The sequence below is a fragment of the Astyanax mexicanus genome, chromosome 15 (assembly GCF_023375975.1).
Source record: "Astyanax mexicanus isolate ESR-SI-001 chromosome 15, AstMex3_surface, whole genome shotgun sequence".
Classification (NCBI taxonomy): domain Eukaryota; kingdom Metazoa; phylum Chordata; class Actinopteri; order Characiformes; family Acestrorhamphidae; genus Astyanax; species Astyanax mexicanus.
The window spans coordinates 7,575,129-7,591,300 of NC_064422.1; the positions used below are offsets into that span (position 1 = coordinate 7,575,129).

Genomic DNA, 16,172 nt, shown 5'->3' on the forward strand with positions numbered 1-16,172 from the left:
AAAATTTGCATATCAAATTTTCCTTCAGTAAAACATTAGGACATAGGCCATAGATGATACTTGCCAAAGGAGAGCTTCATAGCTTGTACGCTTCCTGAGAAACAGATTTTTAGCTTTGGCTCCGCCCCCTGGGGGCGTATGTCTACACAGATTGACGGGCTACCTCAGAATCATGTTGGCATCATAGGTCTAAAGTGGCATTAGTGTCGGTTTAAGCATTCAAAAGTTACAGCTGTTAAAGTAAATTTGGGTGTGCCACGGTAAGATTAATTTGCATATGGCGGCCATATTTTTTGCAAATTTCAAGATTTTTTTAATAATTATTGAGGGTGGGACTCTGCTGAGTTGTTTGACACCAAATATGACAGGATTGGTCAATGACCCTAGGACAAGTTCTCAAAAGTAGGTTTTGCATATTATGCTAAATAGCAAAAAATCTAAGTGGGCGGAGCTTAGTGGTTCTATTGACCTTTTTGATTTGCCATTAACCAAGGAATCATATAATGCAAGAATTTTTGCTCTAGCTATCAGGGCGTAGGAGTTACGGGGCCAAACGCGTTGACCTTCGCCATAGCGCCCCCTTGAGGCCGATCGGGCTCATCTTTTGAATCTGAGTAGCGGTGAGAAGTACTACCATATGACCAAGTCTCAGCCCTGTAGGCCTTACGGTTTCTTCTGCCCAATCACTTCTATGGCAGAAAAAGAATAAGAATAATAATAATAATCAGAACAATTACAATAGGGTTTCTAGCACTACGTGCTCGAACCCCTAATAATAATAATAATAATAATAATAATAATCAGAACAATTACAATAGGGTTTCTAGCACTACGTGCTCGAACCCCTAATAATAATAATAATAATAATAATAATAATAATAATAATCAGAACAATTACAATAGGGTTTCTAGCACTACGTGCTCGAACCCCTAATAATAATCAGAACAATTACAATAGGGTTTCTAGCACTACGTGCTCGAACCCCTAATAATAATAATAATCAGAACAATTACAATAGGGTTTCTAGCACTACGTGCTCGAACCCCTAATAAGAAAAATCTTAGCAAAAACAATAGGGTTCTACGCACCTTCGGTGCTTGAACCCTAAATATAGCCGCAAGCGGCAATCATCGGGTTCAAGCACCAACTTGCACAATGGTGCCTACTGGAGCATTGAATGGTGATGTGTAAGAAGGTCTAATATGATTGGAGATGCCCTGTCACATTTAGAAATTATCAAGTTTTTCACCTGTTATTAATGTTGAGCAGAGGCCTTTCAACCTGATCAGTGCTTAAATTCACATGTAAATCTAGTGAACTTTGTAGGATATTCATTAAGTGAGTTAGAACTAGTCAAAAGGTGTCTACATGTTATTGGTATTGATCAGGTGGCTTCAACCAGAATGTTCACAAAGTGGTATTCAGATTGACCTTTGAACCTTTGCAGAACAAGCTGAAATGTTTGACCAAACAAGTTTAAATTAACACAAAGGAGTGAATGTGCTGATATGACATGTAATTACGAAGTTATTATAAATCTAGTTCTGAATTAAATGGCGCTTCATCAAGCACCAACTAGCACAATGGTGCCTACTAGAGCATAGGATGGTGATGTGTAAGAAGGTCTAACACAATTGGAGACATTCTGTCACATTTAAAATGATCAAAAGTCTTTCACCTGTTATTAATGTTGAGAAGAGGCACAAAGGAGTGAATGTTCTGATATGACATGTAATGTCAAGTTATTCTTAATCTAGTTCTGTATTAAATGGCGCTTCATCAGAGTGATATTGTACAGAGGTCTTTAACATTGTGAGATTACAGCAAATACTGCAGAGTTACAGCAATTTAGGTTAGAAATTCCAAGGACGCACAGATTGCTTGATGCCTGGAGAGTATTGTATGTGAAATTTTCACAAATGTTTTTAATGAACATTTACCTAGAGACTCTACAGTGTGCAGCAAGACTGAAATGGAGGTGATAGGCCAAATATCCAGAGAGTAGTTTCAATATAGCTATTTTCAAACAATTAGCAATTATGAATGAACAAAGCACTTTTTAAACATAGTTGTATTGAGAAATTTGTCAGAGCCACTGTACTAAATATGGCAAAAACAATTAGATGTCAAAATAGTACAGCATGATTGACATATACTCGTTTTTTTGGAACAGCACCCCCCAGTGGGCGGATTGTTTCAGCACTTTGCAGGTCACTACAGTGTCTCCACCTGAACATAACTGCCAAATATCATCCAGATTGGGCAACATTCAGCCTGCCAAAATGTCTGCTGAATGCTGATTGGCTGATGGTGTTCAGCCATGTTGATTGATTAAGTTGCCCTTTGAACATCCTTTAGAGGCTGTATGATAGATTCTGCATGCAAAGTTTCAACTTGCTAGGTTGCACGGTTGCTGAGAAACAGTGCTCCAAATTTACCTCTTGAAGTGAATGGGGCATATATCCGGAAGGACTAATTTGCATATGGCGGCCATATTGTTTACATATTTCAACTTTTTCTTAATGAATATTGAAGCGCATGCTCTCACGAGTGTTTTGAAAACAAACATGCCAGGATTGGTCAAAATTCCTAGGACTAGTTTGCAAAAGTAGGTTTTGCATATTATGCAAATTAGCACAAAATCTATATAGACGGAAGTGCATGGTCCAAATTGGAAAGTTGTTGGTATTGACCCAAGGAATCCATCAAAAAAAGAATTTTGAATGTAGGTCTTATGGTTTTTGAGTTATTGAGAAAATTGTGAAAAATGAATTTCCTTGTTTATAGCGCCAGCACTTGACCAATCGGTGCCATTTTTGTTGTCCACCGAGATGCACTGATCCTACATCTACCTACCAAGTTTCATTTCTCTATGACTTACGGTTTAGGCTGCACAACTGTTTTTTCAGGAGAAAAAGAATAATAATAATAAGAAGAAGAAGAAGAAGAAAAATCTTAGCAAAAACAATAGGGTTCTACGCACCTTCGGTGCTTGAACCCTAAAAACAGATCCTGCACCATGCAGTTAAATGAACTGAACATAGAGATTCAACATGTTACCATTTATTCTTGTCAAAATAACATGTTAAAGCATTATAAAAAAAAAAAAAAAGAAAAAGCACAACCACCCGATACAAACCCACGAAAATCTTTCTAATTCCAATTACTGTTCAAGTAAAACCCTTGGAGTGATCAGTTTTTAAATACATAAAAATACAGACAAAACGGTTTGGCATTTTATATATTAAAAAATAGATTATTTAAAAAAAAAGGACAAAATATTAAAACCCAATCCCTTCTTTCTTTCTCTGAAGAAGTTTTGCAGTTTAACCAAAGCAGTAGTCCAGGTGCATGAGAAGTTCTCTATGCTGACTGGTGGGGTATGAAGTCCTGCAGTTGGGACACTCCAGGTAACTTTCATCAAGTGCATTGTAAGTCTTTGTCGGAGACGTCTCTGGCAGGATGCAGTATTCAGCATCCCTCCCGCCATAAGCTTCTTTCTGAAATAAAAAAATAAATATATTTTACAATATTAAACAAGGATTTAATAAAACAACACCACAAACATTTTTCAATCCAGGGCAAATAAGCCATAAGAGCTTATTTATAATATATAGCAAATCATTAAAAATACTGACAACTTTCCAGCTCACTTTGGTCTGGATTTTCAGGTGAGAAAACACCCAGAATCTGCACCACAGTTTTGACTTTGTTACATTGGGTATATTTGGTTTGGTTTGTTAGACCAAAATCGTGCTTTGATTCGGTCCATGTTTAACTACACAACAGTTTTTTGTTTTTTCTCAGAGAATTGGATTTATTGATATCAGTTATTTTAAACAAATATTCAAAGTAAATGGACACCTGAGGCCCTATTTTACGGATCTACAGGAGAGCCATCAACCGCAAACCGTGCAGCTTCTTTTAGAACATGTTTAGAACATGTCTTTGGTATCATGAGGATGCAAAAAATAAGCCTTGCACAAGGAAGATACCAATTCTCTTTAATTAATGCTTTGGGCATAATGTGAAATAAACCAGAGTGTCACCTGCAATTTCCTTTAAGAGTCAGGTGCTCTTTAACTAAAATACCAAACTCTGGCGGATTGGTATTTTAACGGCGCAGAGCTTCTGCACTTCTCGGCAGAGTAAACATTCACGCTGTGAAGATGCGTGAGCAGTTCATTTGCTGGGACAGCAACGTTATTTTATTGTGTATTTATTGTTGATGTAAAAGTTGGGTTTGTGCACTGTTGCATGTCCTTAGTCAGAGGGCATCTGCGTTTTCCGTTGCCAAGATAGATAGTTATGACCCACAATTGGATAGTGCTTTGTTTAAGTTTAGTGCATACTTACTGTAGATTCCAGGCGTGTGATTTGGTCTCTGGCCTTGCGCAGCTCCTTCAGAACTTTGCGGAGCTGGTGCTGTAGACTCTGCCGGTCTAACTTCTCATTCTCAAAGTCTTTCGCAGACATTTGGACCTGCCAAATTAACGTAGAAGCGTATATGAGCTTCCTTCAGATAAATCTCATATAAATGTCAATCATTTGGTCAATTACCTGTAAATTAGATTTTACCTGTTGCTCCAAAATCGCAATCCGCTTTTGCTCTTCGTTTTGTTTCAATAGGGAATTCTGAAGGTGGTTCACCTTTAACAGAGAAAACAATCATTTATGAGAAGACATGTTTCTTTATTTTTCTTCATTGTTCCAGTTGAAACAAATAAGATTGTTTACTTTGCCCTAATAAGGATATATCCAGTACCAGTCCAAAGTGGATTTCATTATTTTAAAATGTTCTGCATTGTAGATTTATACTAAAGTCATCCAAACTATGAGGAAAAACATCAATTACGAGTTACCAGCCTCAGAAAAGTTAACAGCTCCCCAGATAAGAGCACCTAAATGCTTCACTGAGTATTTTGGTTTGTTTAACACTTAAGTTACTAAATTATTCCGTATGTGTTCCTTCATGTTCTGGATGACCTCAGTATTTATATAAACTGTAGACAAAAAAGTAATACATTAAAACATTAAATGAGAAGGTGTGTCCAAACTTTTAACTGGTCCTGTATATAATCTGTACATTGATAAAAAAAATATATTTTACACAATTTGCCATTGCTAATCATAATTAAATCACACGTTTCCTTCTTTACACTGAAACTTTTGTTAGAGCAACTGTCTCTATTGTTCAGGAAACACAGCTCCACTTCTCCACAGCTCAATGCTGGGGGGCTTTTTACCCCTCTAGCCCATGCCTGGCATTAAGGTGCCAACAGGTTCATGTTTATCAGCTCCAAATTGTCTTATTATACCAGCAACACTTCAATAAAGGGACAAGATAAGCACCTTAAAACTCATCTCCACTATGCATACTCCACTCACCTGCAGCAGCAGCTCAGCTGCTCTCTTCCTCTCCTCCTCTAGTCTGGCATTGGCCGCCTCCAGTTTCTTTTGCAGGTCGGCTCTGTGTTCAGCAGCCAGCGCCTTCTCCTCTGCCACCAGCTGCCGGCTGCTCCTCTGCTTTTCCCGTAGTTCCTCCTTCAACTGTACCGCCTCCCACCTCCTGTCTTCACACTGGACCCTCAGCTTCTCCATCTCAGCCTGCAGTAGATCAACCTGCTCCTGCTTCTCGTCCAGCTCCCGCTGCACTGTGGGCAGCACCTGCTCCTGATCACGCCCAGAAGACGGCCGTGGCCGGTCTGGAAAACACAAGAGTGTAATTATTATTTTTTTTTATGATGATTGCACTGCAGATCTATGAATGTCTACATCCATGTACTAACGTTTTGTAATGTGGTCAGGTCAGATCTGAAAAGCTACAAGTTTAAAGGACCAATAAGCATTGGTCTTTTTGTTTTTTACTATTGATGTAAATCGATAAAAAAATATACACTCCTATTAATTACAACAATATTCTGTGATTAAGTGCGATTAAGTGGATGTTAAAGCAGGCGCACCCCATGGGCAGCAGGACGCACTGACCGAATGAGTCGTAGGTGTGGAGTTCGGACACATGCACACCCGTGCACAGTGTGTTTACTGGGAAGTCCCTAGATGCTAGTTCAAGTGTATTCCATGTAATTGAGATCCACGAGTCATGCTCTTCCATTGATCGACGCTGCCCTCAAAGGGTTTCATGGCGGCTCTGTGGTATTTGAGGCTCAATGAACTGCTGCACACCATAGCTCACAGAGAAGCAGGCGAGGTCCTCTGCATGCCGGGCAATAAATGTTGCCCGATAGCACTAGACTGAGGACCCTTGAGTGTTCTGGTAACCCAGACCACTATCAGCTAGCGGTTCGTTTCACGTAGCTTGTTTTAACATAGCATAATATGCTGCTGCACCCAGCCTTAGTGCTGGAGAAACTTCATTAAAAACTCCTTATAATGCTGTACTTCAGCAGAGTGATTGTACTGCTCTTTAATACCTGACTGGAAGAAGAAATACATAAGGTGCACTGAATTTTAATGTGCACTGTCGATTTTTGGGAAAATTATAGGATTTTAAGTGCACCTTATAGTCAGAAAAATACAGTACATAAATAAGCCTATACTGGGTATTCCATTGATTTTGAACAGTTGTGAAATATAAAGTTAACGTACATTACAGTATTAATACAACCACAACCCACCTTTAGCTTCTGACTTGGCTTCTTTGGAATGGCTTAACTGCTGCTCCAGCTCTGCCATCCTAGCCAGAACACCTTGAACATAAGCCTCTCTCTGCTGGTCATAAACCAACCACTGTTGATTCTTCTCCAAGGCCTTGCAAACAGCAGCATAAGAGAAAAAAAAAAAAAAAAAAAAAACAACAACATGTGAGGCACATTTTATTTAATGGCAAACCATACGGCTGAATAAACAAATATAAGAAAGCAATAGTAAAATCATTTAAAACTCACATCACGTAGTTGCTCCTGGACCATCACAAGCTCACCTGTAGAGCCCTGGAAGCAGATTATACAGATTAACAATTATAAAATGACATAAAAGTAAATAAAATTATAGATGAACACATAAATATATATTAATAACAGATTGAGCTTCTGCTGCCTAAAACCCTCAGAGTTATCAACTGGATTAAAAAAATGGACCGTGGATTAGTCTTAAATTAAATCAATGTACAGACTTAAATAATAGGAACAAGAACAAGAACAAGCACAACAAAAACAACAACAACCCCACGCTCACTAGTGAGCTGGCAGCACATAGTTTAAATTATATATATATATATAAAAAGCACTTGATTTAAGTAAATAAATACACAGACCTTTTAATTTATACAAAACTATGATTCATTTATTTTAGATCATATTGCAGTTTCCTTTAATAATAGGTTTTTTAAGCAGTGGCAGTGTGGGAGAGAGCAGTCTGGGAGCTTACGCATGATATCCAGCATCATCGATCACACTTGATATAAGATTACTCAGATTATCTCTTCACACACTTCTTTTGTAGCTGATAGGTACAGGCTGTACAGGGCTGTACAGGTAACATACACTCTAAAAAACAGAGGTACGATATGAGTATTTTTTTGTACTCAAAGGTACACTCTTCATAATTGTACCCTCAATGGTACAATACTGGTCTTTACAGGGTCAGATTTGTTCCCTCTGAAGTACAAAGTAATTTCTAACAGCAATAAGTACAAATTTGTACCATTTAAGCAGCCAAAAGGTAGATTCAGTATTCTGTATCATTGTAATGATAAACAATATATATTTTAATTGCACATTTTTAATTTGAAAGCCAGATCATTTTGGATCATCAAGTTTTTGACACATATTCAGCTGATGATGTTTATACTCTTTATAATCTTTACTGGCACAAAAACCATGGGTACAAAAACTTTTTTGTACCTCAATATAAGGTACAGCCCCAGCGACAAGCTTTGTACTCTTCTAGGTACAAATCTGTACTTACTTTTCTTGGCGTGTAGCTTTAGCTTTTGTTTGTTTTCCAAAGACTGGCTGCATATTTGTGTACATTTAATTAATTTGTGACTTGAGTAGCACTGCTGAGGTACATTCACTGTGCTTTGTTGGTTTATCTGCTGGGATAGTAATGTCAACTGTTCAATAATGTTTTGTACTTAATAGTTTTTCCAATGGCTTCTTCTTTAAAAATCTAAACAAACATATATTTAAGTCATTTCATTTATTCATTGGTTTAAAATAAGTGGCATCTCCATGCTAGGCTAAATCAAAGCACACATTAGTTTTGCAGGTTGAACCAAGTACCCCTCGCTGCAGAACCACAAGTCCAGGGGGTGGGGCTGGATCTGATCCAACTCTTCCTACGTCGTGTTTTCATTGGTCTGAAGCAGATCGGACTCTTCCCCATCCGGTTTTACTCACTCGCCTTTCGGAGTCAAGTAAACAATCACGAACGTGAAAATTATACATCGTTACACTCTTTTTATAGAACTCTGTTTTTTGTTCGCCGTTTTGATTGTGTATTAATATCTGTAATAATAAATGAACATGGTAGCTGGTAGATAAGACACTCATTGGCATCCTTTATTTTAATTATTTATTTTTTATTTTGTCTTTAGGCCCTTTTTATTAAAGATAAAAAATGAAATAGTTAATATTTATATAGGAAATGTACAGCATTTTATTATGTTTGTAATCACAGACATGTTCCTTCTTTTAAATCTGTATTGTGTGATTTAAATGTGCTACGTAGCAAATAACATTTTGATCTATAAACGGTAAAAGTCTTAAGGTTGGGTTCCAGGATTTATTTGATAAGATAAAATAAGTCCTGGTCGGGAAACGTAAGCGACACGTGTTAAGTTTAACGACGAATTGAAATGCGATGACTTCAAACCAATGAAAGGAGGTCAGGCTCCACCCCTTGGATCAGATCCAGCCCCACCCCCTGGACTTGTGGTTCTGCAGCGAGGGGTATCTCGGTTGAACTGAAAATCTGCTTCATTCCTGCCTCCTGGTTCCTCGCACTTGTGCTCCATTTTACTAAGAAAAACTGAACTAGTTTGCAATCATTTTGTCCATTTTTGGCATAAAGCATCACCAGTCAATGAGCTTCCACAACAGCCCCACCCTGTGGCCATCCTCTCACAGGTAAATGATCTTATTTGGTCTTTAGCTAGATCAAGCCAATACATTGAAACAGATGCATCTAAAAAAATATAGAATATCATTAAAAGGTTACTTTATTTCAGTAACTTATTTCAAAATGTGAAACCTATATTATATAGATGTATTTAACACAGAGTGATCTATTATAAGCGTTTATTTGTTTTATTGTTGATGATTACGGCTTACAGCCAAAAAAAACAAAAATTAGAATATCATATAAGCAGTGATGTCAGTAACGCGTTACTTAGTAACGCGTTACTCTAATCTGATGCTTTTTTTCAGTAACGAGTAATCTAACGCGTTACTATTTCCAATCCAGTAATCAGATTAAAGTTACTTATTTAAGTCACTGTGCGTTACTCTCTCTCTCTCTCTCTCTCTCTCCACCTCATCTCCTCCACACACACACACACACACCCACACACAGACACCCACACACAGACACACACACACAGACACACACACACAGACACACACACACAGACACACACACACAGACACACACACAGACACACACACAGACACACACACACAGACACACACACACACACACCGCTCTCTTACCCATTCCCCCTCCGCTCTTCCCCAATCACACGCGTCTCGCTTTCTCCCTGTCTCTCTCTCTCGCGCTCGGCGTGTCTTTAGTTTCCGCCCGTTTTCGTTTTTCGCCAGTTCTCGGCTCCCAATCTCTTTATAAAGGCGTTTTTTTTGCGGCCGCGTCCCAATTCACTAGCCAGGGCAGCGGTCTGCCACAAATTTGATTGGCAGAGGAGAGCGTTTGAAGATTTTACACCACACGTGATTGGAAGTTCACTGTGGCGCAAGAAAAGACAAGAAAAGTTCCGGTGCTTTAAATGAACACTGTCAGAATTAAATCTTTATCAGTAGTTGGGTCCGGTATGGGTCCGTATTGGACAACGTCTGGATCCGGACCCGGACCGCAGTCCGCATATATGTGATCCCTGGTCTAGACCATATACACGGTTCTGTTTTATAAAACCACTCCTTGCTGCCCTGCAGAGAACAACAAGTTCAATGTTCAGTTTTACAGTGTTAAATATGTCAGGTCAAGAAAGACTTTCTTTATTTTATATATTTTTTATAAAAACAAGTATTTATGTTTAGTAAAATCAAGAAAGACCGTATTTTATTTTTTATAAAAAATATTTATGTTAAGTTAATTTTCTTATGTTTATAAAAAAAAAAAACTTATTTTTTTAGAAAATAGTTCAACTTAATAGAGATAAATTGTTGCTGTTAAAAATGCATTTTCCAATAAAGGGAGTATTGGCAAAACTGGTTATAATGTTTATGTTAAGGCGGCGGGAGGTGGTGTCTGCAGCTGCTGAAAGTAACTAATAAAGTAACTTGTAAAGTAACTTAGTTACTTTTAAAATCAAGTAATCCATAAAGTAACTAAGTTACTTTTTAAAGGAGTAATCAGTAATCAGTAATCGGATTACTTTTTCAAAGTAACTATACCATCAATGCATATAAGACCAATTAGTACTTTTGGCAGTGTGGGCAAAAAAAGAAAGCAGCAGAGGGAAGCATAAAGTGCTTTAAGATTTTGTGGGAAAACAAAACTGCACTGACTTTAGTCTTGATAATAAAACACAGTGGATCAACACCAGCAGATGACATGTCTCTCCAAACCATCACTGATTATCAGTAAATTTTACATTTCATTTGTAAATCAAGGAAGCAGAGTCTGGACGAAGAGTGGAGAGACACACAGTCCAAGCTCATATAATATCTCATTATCTCATATAATATTCTAATTTTCTGAGAAGCTATAAGGGTTTACACCTGATAATGGTAACTTTCATATCGTTAAAGCCTGAATAATGCCTTAATGTCTGTGCAAAACAATGAACTCTGAACATTGCGTGATTTATGGGACAAGCATTTATTTTATTTTTTTTTTACCATTATTATTATTATTATTATTATTATTATTATTATATCCATATTATTATATATTATATCAGAGATAAGCTAACAAAAGAGCCTAAATGAAAGTAAGGGAAACAATTAGGGTGAGCCTAAATGTGTGTAAATGACGCCATCTAGAGGCTCATACCTATAAATACGAAAAAAAAAAAAAACCTGATTCAACTCAACCCTACAGCTCTACCAATATTCTAGTTCTGCCAGTTCCCCCAGTGTCCTAAAAGAGCATTCATAAGAAAGAAGAATTAAAGCTAGAATAATCCTAAATATATGATGTAACAAATGCAAATACTCCTATTTTAAATTTTACCTATACCACCTATGGGGCTTTGAGACACCAGCTTATGACATAAAAAAAATATTTAAGTTTCAGAGAAATGGCGATTATACACTATAATATGATATATGATAGGATAAAATATAAATCATTATTTACCATAATGCGTATTATTAAAGAAGTACATATCTAACTATATATCTAAGTAAGTAATTTACTGGCTCTTTAACTGTAAACTGAAAAAGGTAGGTCATGCTCTTCATTTAATTGCAATGTTTCTACAAATAATAATTAAAATAATAATGCTTGAACATTGCTGATGGATGCAACAGATATCCTCCTCACCTGTATGTCAGTGTTGTGCTTCTGAAGCGCTTCACACCTCTGGGAGACTGCAAGCAGCTTATTTTTCAGATCTTCTGTTTCCTGTGAGAGAGCGTGGAGCGCCTCCTCTTTCTGCTTTGCCTCATTTCTGTCTTTCTCCAGCTGATTCTGCAGGGAAGCCACCAGCTCCCCACCCTCAGTCCTCAGCTGCTGCCTCAGAGCGGCAATCTCCTGCTCTTTATCCAACAGCTGCTGAGTGTTCTTCTGCCTCAGAGATTCCAGATAAGCAGTTCTCTAGAAATTGAATTGAGATTGTTGACAATATCTTAGTAAACCGTTCAGCACATCATAAAATGTCATTTAAAAATGTAAAAAAACAAAACAAAAAAAACAATTGTAACACAGTAACATTGTAATTAAAATTATGATCATAGCAGTATTCTGTTTAGAAAGCAGTTTATTACTTATGTTCAAGCTTCAAATTTATTTGTGTGTAATAGATAAAGGGAAGATATTTTGCATTACATTATTATTTTAAACAAAATAATGTTTTTGTTTTTGATAAATTGCTCGAAACTGTTGTACTTGCATAAAATAAGATATTTATTATGTTCCAGTTGTACATTCTGGAAATTAATAAAAAGAAATCTTGATCAGATTTGATCAGTGTTTTTTTTTGTTCATATCACCCAGAATATCAGTATAGTAAAAAAATTATAGATAGGGACAAGTTTGGACAAGTTGGAGCGCAGAGTGAAGGAAGATCAGTTAACAAGACCTCAGCCCTTCTAAAACTCCTTTAAGACAGATGGAGAACCATTTACATGTTCTAAATCATTAAACCACGTTATGGTGTGAAAGCTCCAGCCATTCTAAATTAAATTACCGAACCAGGTTTGCTCTGGTCCTGTTAGCTCCAAAGGTAATTATTCTGTTTTTTTAATTTTCTAAACATTTGATTTATTTATTGCTATTGGGATGTAAAAATTTTATTTAGAATGGGATAGGGAAAGCTTCTGATTGTTAACAAGTGTGTGTTTTTTTTTTTTTTTTAAATACATTTCTTTAACAGCTCTGATCTGATCTGTTAAAACCCTGGCCTGAAGGCATCTATTGTTAATCTGGGAAAAATAATATGTATTAGGTGTGGTACAGAAACACGCGTTTGGGTGTGTCTGAAACTGGAAGTTGGTAAATTGGCCTTCCTTTTTAATGCAGTGACAGAAGGTAGTGTAGTGTTAAAGGCCCCTGTAACCGAAATACAAATGCAACAAGCATCCTGACATTAACATTAAAATCATCGACTACCAGAGTCTTGAAAGAGCACAATTTGCCTTGCTCTCTCTGGGTGGGTAGATGGCGCTCTCTGCCCACATCACTCCTAGGGTGATGTCGATCAGCGAAAGGCATCTGTGAGCATCTGTATGAGAACCGAGTCGCTCGCTTTCCTCTGAGCGCGCTGAGATGCTGTTCGGCAATGCTACATGAACAGCAGTTTAAAAAGAGGTGGTGGCTGACTTCACATCTGTTGGTGTTGGGGCATTACTAGTAATAGGGGTTCTAATAAGTGAGTTGGGTAATTGGCCTCGTAAATTGGGGAGAAATTAGGGAAAAAAAAGAAAGAAAAGAAAAGATGCTGAGCCTGATTTGCTGTATTATTCACAACAGCAGCAGCAGGACTCACCTCTAGAAGGCTGGCCTTATCCGAGTCATGATGTGGATGAGGATTCGGTCTGTTTTGCTTTGATATTTCATCCAGGGTTTTCTTCAGCTGAGCGTTCTCCTTCTTCAGTTTCTCCAGCTCACTCTCCACAGACTTGGAGCCGCTGTTCTTAAATCCGAGTTTATTCGCTATTATTCCTTTGGCTCCTTTTGCTGCCATGGCTGGAATACTCCCACCCCTTTATAGTTATTCAACCTGTTCATAAGATTTCACATACAATTAGGTTTCAGGTTGTAGTTGAGGCATATGAAATAAGAGTGGGACTCATGTAGTTAACTAGTTAATATAATTTTATAACATAATTATTATAATAAAATAAAAGTTAAGCAAAAGAAGATAAAACTTCAGCCTAAATATCTTTTTGCTCTATAATGATTTGTTTAAATGCACAATATAGGTTGTGTTTTTTCCCTTAATTATCTATTTTAACCCTTTCTTATGTGTGTATATGTTTTGCAAAACCAAAAAAGCTAAAACTAAAATTTAACTCAAACACAGCTAACTAGCTAAACAACAGACAGATCATTCATTCATTCATCTTCTATTATTATTATTATTATTATTATTGTTATTATTATTGAGAATTGTCAGAGAACACAAACAAACAGGGCATTATTTCTCATCAACAAGTGATAATAATAAAATAAAAGTCTATATTCAATGAGAACAGAGAACCTACAGGTTATATAGCTCAATACTTCAAAACAAGAATGCGTCTAACAATCTGGTATAAGGAAGAAACTTGTATATTATTTAATCAAAACGAAATTGTCTCAGTATGTTCAAATTATCATATATTTTAACAGTATATGTTGATTGTTTTTGCACCACATACAATCCAAAACAGAGGAAAACACAAAATTAGGTCACATTCAATATTTAAACATAAAACATAAACATAAGAGAAAATGGAAAAGCTTAAAAATATCTATGGACTTGACTACATTTTTTTTTACTTTTCTAAAATTAGTCAATAAGTGTATATAATTATATAAGTTAAGTCTGAATAAACAACGTTCGGAATAAGGGTATCTTGTTTATATAAAATCTGCCTAAAATACAATTACATTTACTATAAATCTCCCCTTGTGGTCAAATAAAGGCTCATTTAAAATGTACAATATATATTGGACTGAAGATTTTCCTTACCTGTCTTTCTCTTTAAATCTAAAAAATATAAATCTAAAAAGAGCATTTCTTCCCTTGAATTTCATATAGTTATGTAGGAGGAAAAGGTATTAGTTAGCTAGCTACTATCCTCCACTGTCACTGTGATTAAATACCCAGCTTCTTTATTGTTTGTTTCAATATATTCGCTAGTTAGTTACATAGCTAGCTAATCTACCACAGTAATACTCTCTAAATATTAGCGACGTTCACATCAGAAACTAAATAAAGCAACAAAACAAGAAACACTTACCGATTTACACTTTCATATAAAACACGGAAACAAACATCCCCAAACACAAACCACCCCAACACCATTTGAAACTCAGCGCTGCGTGCTACGTCACTTCATTTAAATCCGGACTGTGTTAGTACAGCACAGGACTGCGCAGATTTGCGCATATAAACATATATAATACAGATTGTTCATTTTGTAGCTGCAGAGAGACTTGTCTGTAGCATGATAAGGCAATCACAGTTGGTAGAAAAGCAATATTTACAAAAGATTGGTATGAAAGAGGATTTTTTAAGACACTTGTAAGAAAAATGTTTATGTAGAACAGAGACTTGTTTTAAAATAATAAATACAATATTTCCTGTAGCCCTGTTTCTTGAAAGAAGATTCAAATTTGATGTTGATGCATGGGCTTTTTTATACGTCAGAAGATGCGCATTTGTTTGTTTGTTTGTTTTTTTCATGTCAATATTCAATGTTCTGGACAGACATTAGAAATTGGATTAATATCAAACTTAACATTTCTTCTTTTCTGATGCCAACAATATAATAACACTTTTAGCAAAATACCACATTACTGCATGTTAATAAGCCCTCTTTCCTCAGCTTCAGAAATTCCTTTAAATTATGTTATTCTTCACTTGGTAGATAAAAAAAACTGGAAAACTGCTAGAATCATCTCAAACAAGATCTCTAAACCTATTGTTCTAAGTTTCTCAATGAGAGGCTTTGCTCTTCTGTTCTCTATGTTTGCGTATGCACACTCTACCTTGTAATTTGTAATTATGACATCCTCTACAAGAGTTTGTATCTCTGTTTATTATTCTATATTGTATTTAGTTGTCTGCGTCCATTCTGCCTTTTACTTTGAGAACTTTTCACTGCTTTCTGTAATAACTACATAACACAATACTTTCAGTAGTACATTTTAGAATAAACTACTTGCAATACTTAGTTAGCTACAAAAATGTTGAAAACTTCAGTAGTGTAAAGCTAACATTAGAGTTTATAGAAACCTGTTAATTCACCATCGAGAATAGAACCGCCTACACAATTAACATACAGATGCAGAAATACAGAAAAATGAAAAAAATATGGAAACAAATACATAAAGAAATGTGGAAATAAATAAGTGAATAAATGCAGAAATAAATAAATCAATGTCGAAATTATGAAATAACTAAAAAAGAAAAATAAATACATCTTGCCATCAGCTGCTGGAGCACAATTGGCTTTAATCTCTCTGGGTGGGTAGATGGTGCTCTTTTCCCTCATCATTCCTAGGGTGATGTTGATCAACACAAGGCATCTGTGAGCTGATGTATCGGAACCAAGTCGCTGCGCTTTCCTCCGAACACGCTGTGATGCCACTTGGCAATGCT

The 16,172-nt window shown here is 36.4% G+C and overlaps 1 protein-coding gene across 2 annotated transcripts; it reads right to left on the reverse strand.

Moving 5' to 3' along the window:
- Positions 1-3,048: 3,048 nt before the first annotated feature.
- Positions 3,049-14,891, reverse strand: cep55l (centrosomal protein 55 like). 2 transcript variants are annotated; one of them, XM_007232861.4, is made up of 9 exons: positions 14,809-14,891; positions 13,350-13,583; positions 11,687-11,959; positions 6,910-6,954; positions 6,640-6,772; positions 5,390-5,706; positions 4,580-4,651; positions 4,358-4,483; positions 3,049-3,501 (listed from the first exon to the last, which is right to left on the reverse strand). In XM_007232861.4, the coding sequence occupies exons 2-9, from the start codon at positions 13,545-13,547 to the stop codon at positions 3,328-3,330; spliced, it is 1,338 nt and encodes a 445-aa protein (XP_007232923.3). In that variant the 5' UTR covers positions 13,548-13,583; positions 14,809-14,891; the 3' UTR covers positions 3,049-3,327. The 2 variants fall into 2 exon arrangements, with proteins under 2 accessions (XP_007232923.3, XP_049321006.1); XM_049465049.1 differs by having other exon boundaries at positions 4,562-4,651.
- Between the last annotated feature and the right edge of the window lie 1,281 nt (positions 14,892-16,172).

Bases quoted from the DNA above. Each gene is read 5' to 3' on its own strand.
- cep55l (XM_049465049.1), bottom strand. From the start codon at position 13,547: ATGGCAGCAAAAGGAGCCAAAGGAATAATAGCGAATAAACTCGGATTT. The intron at 6,955-11,686 runs GTGAGGAGGATA...ATCTGCTTCCAG, and splicing joins AGCACAACACTGACATACAG to GGCTCTACAGGTGAGCTTGT. The intron at 4,484-4,561 runs GTAATTGACCAA...TTAATTTGGCAG, and splicing joins AGGTAAAATCTAATTTACAG to GTCCAAATGTCTGCGAAAGA.